Raw genomic sequence first — 10,326 nt, forward strand, 5'->3', positions numbered from 1 at the left:
TAAAGATTTCCATCTAGTCAGATCGCCTTCTACTTTCTTTAGAAGTGGGATGTATGTATTAGTAAGTGTTTTCAATTTCTTTCAAGAACTTGTTCTCTGTTTTTGTCTTTATTTTTTGTCTTTTTCTTTTTTTTCATGTACAGCTCAAAACTGTTCCAGACCTTTTGGAGACAACATGGATTTAAAGGGCAATGACATTTTTCTAACTAGTTTCCCAGATGGGACCACAGTTACTTTTGCCTGTAACACTGGATATGAGTCTGCAGGAGAGTCCCCACATATTACTTGTACTGCTGGAAGTTGGAGCCCTCTGGGGTTGAAATGCCAAAGTAAATATTAACAATTGATTTTAAATTCAAATTCCTTATAGCAGCTGTGTTTCACAGCCAGTTTAAGCACATGAGAATGGGTGTCAGGTAGAATTTACTCCCCATCCTGGAAACATTCTTAAAATTGTTGTTTAAAAAAAATCTCGACCTCTAGAAAAATACTCACATGAACATGTTACATAAGCAGTAGACTTTATTTGTGGAATTAATTATACATAATATCATCTAAAATTTTCTAAAGAACCAATTTAATCCTCATCTTTCCTATTTCAGGGAAGAACTGTTTCTCTGTGGAAGACGTTCAAGATGGACAGATTGAATATCGTCCTGGGGCTGAATTTGGTGATAAAGCAGTGCTCATTTGTAACATTGGGTTAGTAATACGATGTTAGCTCTAATAAAAAGTGTTAAGATAATTAATTTTTTGATTGAAGTTAGTAGTATCATGTTAAATCACTAAAATGTTGCAATTCCATGTCTTAAAAAAACAAAAACTTGCTGTTCTGTGTCATGTGAAATAAAATTTCTAAACCAACCTTTTCCCTCCAATCAGGTATATGCCAGTTGGTGGAGGAGAACTCACTTGTGGAACCCAAGGGTGGTTGGGCAGGTTGCCTGTATGTGAAGGTTGGTTGTCTTGTCGTAATACAAGTCACACCCCTGCTTAAAAGCTCACTGCTTGTTTTCATTCTGATAGATTTGTATTTTTATTTTCCAGTGACACAATGTGAATCACCCCCTGTAGTACAGGATGGCTCTTTCAGTCCAAATAGAGAAGTCTATGACTATAAAGACACTATAGTGTACACCTGTAAAAGCGGCTATACACGTAATGGATCAAGACAGTTGCATTGTTCGGATGATGGAACATTCAAGCCTGAGCCTCCAAAATGTATCAGTAAGTGTCTTGAGTTATTTTCAATAACTTATTTTGTTTTTTCTTGTGTAGTATAAATTAGGCTAATACATACTGTGGAAAAGGTCATTTTTGACAACTGCACCAATGTCTACTTTCTTTCCCTGCAGAGGTTGAATGTGAAGATCCAGAGATTTCATTTGGACAGTTGAGTAGCGGTGCTCGACCTCCATATGGATACTTGTCTACAGTCACATTACAGTGTAACGCTGGATACACAATGATTGGATCCGCTACTGTGATGTGTGAGCTAAATGGTCAGTGGTCACCTGGACTTCCTCAGTGTATTCGTAAGTCAAAAATTAAAATAATTATTTGTAAGTGCTGAGCTCAAGCATGATCTCTTTGCTCTAAGTACAACTTCAACCCCAATTCTGAGTCTAAGCCCTCCTGCTGCATATTTATGAAAAGTGCAAAAAAGGCAGGTAAATGAAGACTACGGGGTCCTGGCCAGTGATCTTCAGCAAAAAGTGGAGAGTATTGGTGAATGGCACCTTACCTCTACTATGAGCACGGATATATGCATGGATCTTGGCAGCTAATATTTGATTTCTTGCATCATTATATTTCAGTAATGTAAAGACACTTATTGAATTACAGCATTAAATTAAAGAACTGACATCAGAAGATTTTTTACCATATTTACATAGATCATTACTCAGCGTTTTTTTGAGTCCATGTCCAGTGCTAGCTTTGAATTAAAAACTGTTTTTCTCACTGTAGGGACGACACCAGGAACCATTCTTTTTATTTATAAGCAAACATCAGGTTTGGCTTAAACATTGTTTTCAAAGCAGAAATTATGTGGTCAAAGTTGCTCCAAGACTCTAAGTACAGTAACTAACTAAACTAAGTGAAATAATACAGCATATTACAAGGTTATAAAATATAACAAAATTGCTCTAATAAATACAAATAGCTCTAATTATAATTATCTCAGTATATTACACAAAATTAAATATATATAGCTAAAACTGACGTGCCTCTCTAGGCATATCTAATCATATCATTTAATTTTCTCTGTAGATGATTTGGTATTAAAGGTGTGCAATTACTACAATGTGTATGTGAATTTAATATGTATTTTTAAATTCCAACTTTGCCTTTATAGCCTCAATTGGACCAGTCTCCTGGTTAATGATAGATAAGGTCATTTTGGATAACTGTATTGATATACAGTTTCCTTTTTGTTTCCCACAAGTTGAATATGAAGAGTCCAAATGATGAATAGAATGAGGATTTTTAACCTCTGAAGATATAGTTGTCGTCAGCAATGTTAAAGTGTGAACCTGGATACATAATCAATGCAAACCTTACCGTGACATAAAAACGTTACTGGTCACCTGGACTTCCTTAATGTATACGCATGTTATGAATTAAAATTGCTTAAGTATATGTAGCTTCACTTCTCCATTGTTGTTAAAATTTGTATTAAATACCTCAGGAGGTTGCTAGCATAATATAGAGATAATTTTGGACAATTCTAGTAATTTCCATTCTGTGAATGTGAAAATCCTGTGATTCGATATGACTGAATAATGGTCTCCTCCTGTCTGTGGTCTTATTTCAGGGAAGATCTGGATAAGTTAAGAAAGGCCCGTGTACCCAGATATACAATATGATATAAAAGGTTTGGCTACGTGGAGTGTCACAAAAGTCATCATATTTTGTTTTAATTTGATTTCACATTGCTGCATGTGAATGATCATATAATGTTCACTTTTATGTTTAGAAAATACAATTTGATAAACAGTTTCCACAAGTTTTTGAACATTTCTTTTTGCTTATAATCACCTGGTTTCATGTTAATATGAAATCACTCTTTTTTAAGTCTCAGTTTTAAACTTCAGTATAAATCCATTAAATAAATTTGAATCTCTGCGTGCTTGCCAAGTAATTGTGAACAGGGGTCATGTGGAGGTCATACAAAAATGACCTGACATGTGAAAGACACATTTAAAGTATTAAGTTAATTTGTAAGTTTAAATGTCCATTTACACTTATGATTAAAGTTTGTATTTAAATACATTTGATTCCAGACAGTTTATTACAAGTTGCACTTTCTCTTCTGTAGGTTGTTGTAAATGTAAAAACAAATTTAAATAAATAAATAAAATAATCCTCTGAAGTTTTTGTATTTTTTTTTCAAATGTGGTTGATGTCATTTAAAGGAATGTTTGGAAAAACATTTGGAAAAAGCAGGAATTGTGAATGGTGAATAAACAGACCAAAGTACAGCAGGAAGTTTATTTCCTCACATTGATTCAGTCCGCCCTGTTTTGTAATGCGTCACCCTGTTTGAATGTATTGGGCACTGTAATTTACAACACAAAATGTTTTCACAAGTATGTCACAAGTAGTATGCATGGCTTACAAAAGAGGGCCAAAGCTTTTCAAGGACAGTAAAGAACAGCCTACACTTTCATATTGTCTTAAAGGTGTATGTGTCTTTTTATATACAGGTCTCGTGCTGTGTCCTATTAATACTGCTTTAAGAAGGGAAAACTGCATATTTATGTGAAGTATGGAACAACAGAGTAATAAGGAAGTGTTGGGTTTATGGTGGGTGGGGCTCATAAACTTGTGCGTATTATGTTCAGAAAAGACAGAACAAAAAACAAAAAAACGGTTATAGCATACAGACTAATTTCAGAAATACAGCGGTTTCAACTAATTTAGTTTTTCTTCCTGGTGCTACATTTACTAAGTAAAATGGATGGAAGTACAACAACCCTCATTTGGCTTATTGGTAGCACTACAAGTACTACACTCGTTTTATGTGAATCCACACAAACTTAAGAGCTTTGTTTCTTTCGTTTATTTCATTATTATGTTATAAAGTACGCGAGCTGTAATCTAGGCTAAGACTTATGAAGAACAAGCACGTCACTGTTTGACCGCGCCTACTTCCGAGAAGGAGACGCAGCCCACATTAAAACAAGGAGAAACCCGAAATAACCTTTCAGAGCAGGACTGTTAGCGGTCATCATTGTTGGCGTTCAGACGTAAGGTATGGTGTCGTTTGTTTTAACCGTCCGTAACAACCGGAAAAACAAAAACAAAGCGTCGACCCCATAACAGTGCTATATTATTGTATTTATCCGTCGTTGCTGCTAAGTTAGCTAACAATTAGCTAGCTAACGCAGCCGAAGGCGATTTAACAGTTTATGGATTTTGACCAAATTGCAGACATTCAAATGGAATCAACATTTTTTTAATCTTTCAGTGACATCTTCTTAACCCCCTGTAAGCTAAATTACGCGATTATTAATGTGCTGTGTTACCACTCACGGTATCTTTGGCTCCAGGAAGACCGAGAGTAGCATACGTGACCTGCGAGAATTCACGGCCATTTTTTTCCCCGTACCTGCCTGTCATTTAGTTTAACAAATGTTGATCGGCCCGCCGAAGCTATCGTGGCCTTCAAGTTGTATAATATGGAAAGACTTTAGGTTTGTTTTCTGCCGCGACAAAGGGAGAGGGGAGGCAGTATTTTCAAATATTTCATTTTTAAAACCTAAACTTGGTTACTGTTAAGGTTTTGGTTTAGCGAAATATATAAACATTACCGAAGACCGAATGTTTGCACCTGCTACCTTCCGCTAGTTAATGTGTTAGCAGTGACAGACCTGATTCAATGGAGAGCCTTGTTAGTACCAGCTATCATGACCAAGTAATATCTCTGATTGTCTTTCTTGTGTTTGCCTTTGTTTTGTACCAGAAAGGGCTCTTGGTTTTAGTTAACCTGTCAGATCTGTCATGGGTATTCTTCTGCTGAGCAGTCTTGTCTTGTTGGCAATTACTGCTCAAGGTGAGTGCAGTCCGGATTAGCTTGAGACACGGTAAACACAGCATGGTGTTTTTCTTGGGTTACCCTGTTCTTAAAATTATGTTCTCTCTTTTTTGTCTGTATGTTTTTTGTTTTTTTCTTTTCCCATGTACAGCTCAAAACTGTCCCAAACCTCCTAAAGGAGAAAATATGGATTTAAAGGGCAATGACATTCTTCTAACTAGTTTTCCAGATGGGACCACAGTTACTTTTGCCTGTAACACTGGATATGAGTCTGCAGGAGGGTCCCCACGTATTACTTGTACTGCTGGAAGTTGGAGCTCTCTGGGGTTGAAATGCCAACGTGAATATTAAAACTTGATTTGATATTCAAATTCCTTATTGCAGCTGCATTTCACAGCCAGTTTAAGCACATAAACATGTTACATAAATAGTAGACTATATTTGTTGAGATTACACATAATGTTATAAAAACAAGTTCCAATATAACCTTCTTTTTCTTGTTTCAGGGAAGAACTGTGGCCCTGTGGAGGAAGTTGAAAATGGACAGATTGAATATCGTCCTGGGTCTGAATTTGGTGATAAAGCAGTGCTCATTTGTAACTCCGGGTTAGTAATACAATGCTAGCTCTAATAAACAGTGTTTAGATAATTAGTTTTTAGATTGAAAGTAGTAGTAGCATATTAAATCACTAAAATGTTCCAATTCCATGTCTTAAAAAAACAAAAACTTGCTGTTCTGTGTCATGTGAAATAAAATCTCTAAACTAACCTTTTTCCCTCCAATCAGTCATATGCCAGTTGGTGGAGGAGAACTCACTTGTGGAGACAAAGGGTGGACGGGCAGGTTGCCTGTATGTGAAGGTTGGTTGTCTTGTCGTAACACAAGTCACACCCCTGATTAAAAGCTCACTGTTTGTTTTCATTCTGATAGATTTGTATTTTTATTTTCCAGTGACACAATGTGAATCACCACCTGTTGTACAGGATGGCTCTTTCAGTCAAATTAAAGAACTCTATGAATATAAAGACGTTATAGTGTACGACTGTAAAATCGGCTATACACGTAATGGATCAAGAGAGTTGCATTGTTCGGATGATGGAACATTCAAGCCTGAGCCTCCAAAATGTATCAGTAAGTGTTTTGAATTTTTTTTCAATAATTTGTTTTGTTTTTCTTGTGTAGTATAAATTAGGCTAATACATATTATGGAAAGATCATTTTTGACAACTGCACTAATGTCTTTCTTTCCCTGTAGAGGTTGAATGTGGGGAACCAGAGATTTCGTTTGGACAGTGGAGTAGCGGTGCTCGGCCTCCATATGGATACTTGTCTACAGTCACATTACGATGTAACACTGGATACAAAATGATTGGATCCGCGACTGTGACGTGTGAGCTAAATAGTCAGTGGTCACCTGCACTTCCTCAGTGTATTCGTAAGTTAAATTAAAATATCTATTTGCATGTACTGAGTTCAATCGGATCATCTCTTTGCTCTAACTGCAACTTCACCCGCAATTCTGAGCATAACTCCTCCTAATGCACATTTTTGATAAATGCTGAATGGCAGTTTACCTCTCCTATGAGGTTTCTTTTGAATCTCGTCATATGCTAGCAAAACATGTTGGTTGCAAGGTGTTATAATTCAAGCTTTTAGTTACCTGCTCAAAGCTGGAGCTTGCTGACTTGTGCTGTCTTTCTTTTCCTCATTCATTCAATGCATGGATTTTGGCAGCTAACTCTTGATTTCTTGCATTATTATATTTCAATAATGTAAAGAAAATATCCAGTTACATGATTAAATTAAAGCATTTACGAAAGATTATTCTTTCCATTACAGATCATTGCTCAGCATTTTTTTAAAAAAAAAATCAGTAACATACATAAAGCTAATATTATGCATGAACTGTTCCTGTTGGGAAAATTTTATTCAACTTTTCCAGTTCGTAACTGATACCCTGGCTTTGGGTAATGACCACATGATTTACTAGGGATGCACTGATCTGATTTGTGGATATTGGTTCAATTGGCATCTAGTGGCAGAACTATTATAGCATGAAGGATGATCACCTAATCAAAGCCACAGCAGTTTAGAGGCATATCATGCCAGCTTCACCAATTGCTTTTCTTTGTATGCTTTCAAAGTGCAAAGTTGCTGAAGTTGCTGAAAGTGAACTGAGAAGATCGGACTGTTTTGCTTGATTGTTTTTACGCTCTGTTTGGTATCATATGAATTAAGAGCCAGAGGGACATTGGTTTGGTTTGACACACACACAAAAAAAAAAAGATGGAGATATATATTGAACCGTTCAATACAGTGCTTTCGGTTCGGTACGCATACGTATCGAACAATACAAAATATTTAATTTATTTTATCAACTTTCCTTCTGACGGTGCTGTCTGTGTTGAGCGCTCAGTGGATCTGCGCTCGACAGTAGTTGCAGGAGGTGAGCTGGCTTCAAACAAATGATGAACGCACAGAGATGTGGTGCAGAATGTGCCGTGAAAATTTAGTAAATGACAAATTAAAAAGGCATGAACATTTTTTTGTATCGAAAAAATATCGAACCGCGACACCAAAGTATCGAACCGAACCGTGAATTTTGTGTATCGTTGCACCCCTAATATCTATCTCACCAAATACCTAGAGTTACTCTGTATCAGATCTCAACTGGTAAAAACATGATGAGTGCTCCCTCTATTAAGTGTGTCCAATACTAGCTTTGAATTAAAAAGTAGGGTTGGATTTTAAAAAAAAAAAAAAAGATTTTCCCTTTTCAAAATAATTTAAGTTTGAATAATGTGATATCTATTCACTGAATCAATTTTTAAATATAAATTTATTTTTTCAGAAATGCCAGAATCTCAGGTTAAAGCTCACAAAATTATTTCAACAACTGACAAACAGTTAAAACAACAAATGAGGGCAGGTAAAACTTAACTCAACCAGCAGCAAAAGAAGATCCAAACGACGTTTCATGTTTGAAAAACATCATCATGAATTCTCTCTTACTTTTGCTGTTTTGCTTCCACCATGATAAAATCACACTTACTGCACAGCTCTCTCTCCTTGTGTACTTTAAGACCAGTTTCCCATCAAAAATCTGTTTTCTCCATTTTTTTGCTGGCTTATTACGCACTTGTCCACTGTTGTGTACAGTGCTGCTGGCCGCTGTCTTTTGTTTTTCAAAAATTACCTCCAACAAGAGAGCCTAATTTCTGTTCTTCAATACTGACGAAATGTAAGCTTTTACAAATGATGCCAAATCGTAAAACACGTACCAGTATTTTTAATAAAACCTCTGTAACTTTGCTCTGCTTCAATTCAGCAGCATCAGGTAATGTTAATCTGCTGATTCATGGTTTTCTTCCGTTTTTGATCTACTGCAGAATATTTTTAAGGAGGTTATCTGCTATGAAGTGCCAGGCCAGGAAAATCTCCTTCATATTTTTGTGTTTTATCCTCTGTTACTTTAACACAAAGGCATCTGCTTTGATGCTTACACCTCTGATGAAATCTCATAAGTGTCAGTTTTGTTTTTATACAGAGATATAAAAGTATGGATATGTACTGATAAATGATCAGAATTATAATATTTCTGACTGTGTCAAAATTGAATTGAATCAAATCAGTTATAGAAATTGAAATCGATATCCAACCCTGCTTAAAAAGCTGTATTTGTCACTTTGGGGACAACACCAGGAACCATTCTTATCTATAAGGGAACATCCGGTTCAGGTTAAACATTGCTTCTGTAATTTTGTGAAATAAAATCTGCCCAGTAAATGTTTTTAGTATTTGATTCTTAATCCTAAGCCTCTTTTAATTTATTGGTGTATTTATAATAAATGGCATATCAGTTTATCTGATGTGTTTGAGAGGCCAAACAGGGAAAGCATTGATTTCATTGGAACTTTTAACTCACTTGGTTAGGAATAGTTTTATTTCCTACAAACACAAGGTCTTGTCATGTCAAGCTTGAAATATCTAAAAAGCTGCGGTTGCTTGCATGTTTCCATTGTGTTGTTTTAGCTACCTAGCTGTCCTCCTAGAACATCAACACGCTGCTGCTGCTGTAAACAATGCAGACTTAAACTGAATGATCTTTAGCAATAGCCTAAAAATTGCCAAACTGTAGTTTGGCAATTGATCAGCTTGTTGTCGCAGATATGCAATCAAAAACTATTCCAGGCTTTTGAGTGAGGATCAGACCGATGTCCCAGTCAAATAGTTACATCTCTAGTTGGGATTTTACACATCCCTGCTGACTGACTTTTTGTTCCTGCAGCAAACCCCACAACAACTACCACTACAACCACTACGACCATTACCACTACTAACCCTTCTACCCCAAAGAAACCAACAGGTACAGTTCAATTTAAAGCTCGTAAAGTTCTCAAAATCCAGCTTTCCTCCCTTTTAGCTAGGTTGGGTATTTAATTTTTGCAAAGAGCGCATGAAGTTCTGGGACTACTATTGCCAAACCCTGCTTTATGCCTTATAAGTTGCCACAGCAGATCATAATACAAACCATCTTACCTTTGCTTCTCTTGCTTTGTCTCCAAACCATTGAACCTAATCTGTTTCTCCTACATGCTTTATTAAAATCTTGTTCCCCTGGTCACGCAAGAAACCTCTTTGTGTGTGTGTGTGTGTGTGTGTGTGTGTGTGTGTGTGTGTGTGTGTGGCCCCCGTCTAGACGTATAGCATATCAGGTCATACTACCATCATAATGTCATATTGTTAAGAAAACCACAATGGTTACGTAAACTTTTGGGTTTATATGGTAACCGTTTAAATGAGTGATGAAACTTGCCATACTAACAGGATTTTTTTTTTTTATTTTTTTTTTTATGTAAATCTGTTGACATAGATTATTCAGTTTATTTCTCAAACTTTGCAGCAGTTTCCATGTGTTCCCAATATCTTGACATTGTTTGAACATGTTCTTTTTGGAAATGTGCATAAACTGCTATATTGTCAACAGTTCAAGGATGTGAAGATCCCCGAAAGAGAAGTGCTCAGGTGACTGTGAGCCCTCAACCTCCATATAGACATGGGGTTAAAGTGACTCTCGGCTGCTCATCTGGATACAAGCTAAATGGACCAGATACCCAGACATGTGAAAATAATGGTCTGTGGTCACCAGGAATTCCAGAATGTACACGTAAGTCAGTTGTTAATTATAAACATTTATGTTTTCAGCTTTATCATATAATACTCTACATGGTTAAAAAAAAGTGTGTGTGTGTGTGTGTGTGTGTGTGTGTGTGTGTGTGTGTGTGTG

General features: G+C 36.3%; 1 protein-coding gene across 4 annotated transcripts in view; it reads left to right on the plus strand.

Moving 5' to 3' along the window:
• Positions 1-10,326, plus strand: part of rca2.1 (regulator of complement activation group 2 gene 1) — a 22,845-nt gene that overhangs the window by 5,671 nt on the left and 6,848 nt on the right. For 3 of the 4 annotated variants that reach the window (XM_042219339.1, XM_042219340.1, XM_042219342.1), the window contains exons 8-14: positions 144-329; positions 603-702; positions 883-956; positions 1,048-1,227; positions 6,295-6,474; positions 9,328-9,405; positions 10,027-10,206. In XM_042219339.1, coding sequence (XP_042075273.1) covers positions 144-329; positions 603-702; positions 883-956; positions 1,048-1,227; positions 6,295-6,474; positions 9,328-9,405; positions 10,027-10,206 — 978 coding nt within the window. The remainder of the gene's footprint in view (positions 1-143; positions 330-602; positions 703-882; positions 957-1,047; positions 1,228-6,294; positions 6,475-9,327; positions 9,406-10,026; positions 10,207-10,326) is intronic. The other variant, XM_042219341.1, reaches the window with a different exon arrangement.

This window comes from Haplochromis burtoni, unplaced genomic scaffold (genome assembly GCF_018398535.1).
Source record: "Haplochromis burtoni strain Fernald_Lab_line unplaced genomic scaffold, NCSU_Asbu1 Contig_31, whole genome shotgun sequence".
Taxonomy (NCBI): domain Eukaryota; kingdom Metazoa; phylum Chordata; class Actinopteri; order Cichliformes; family Cichlidae; genus Haplochromis; species Haplochromis burtoni.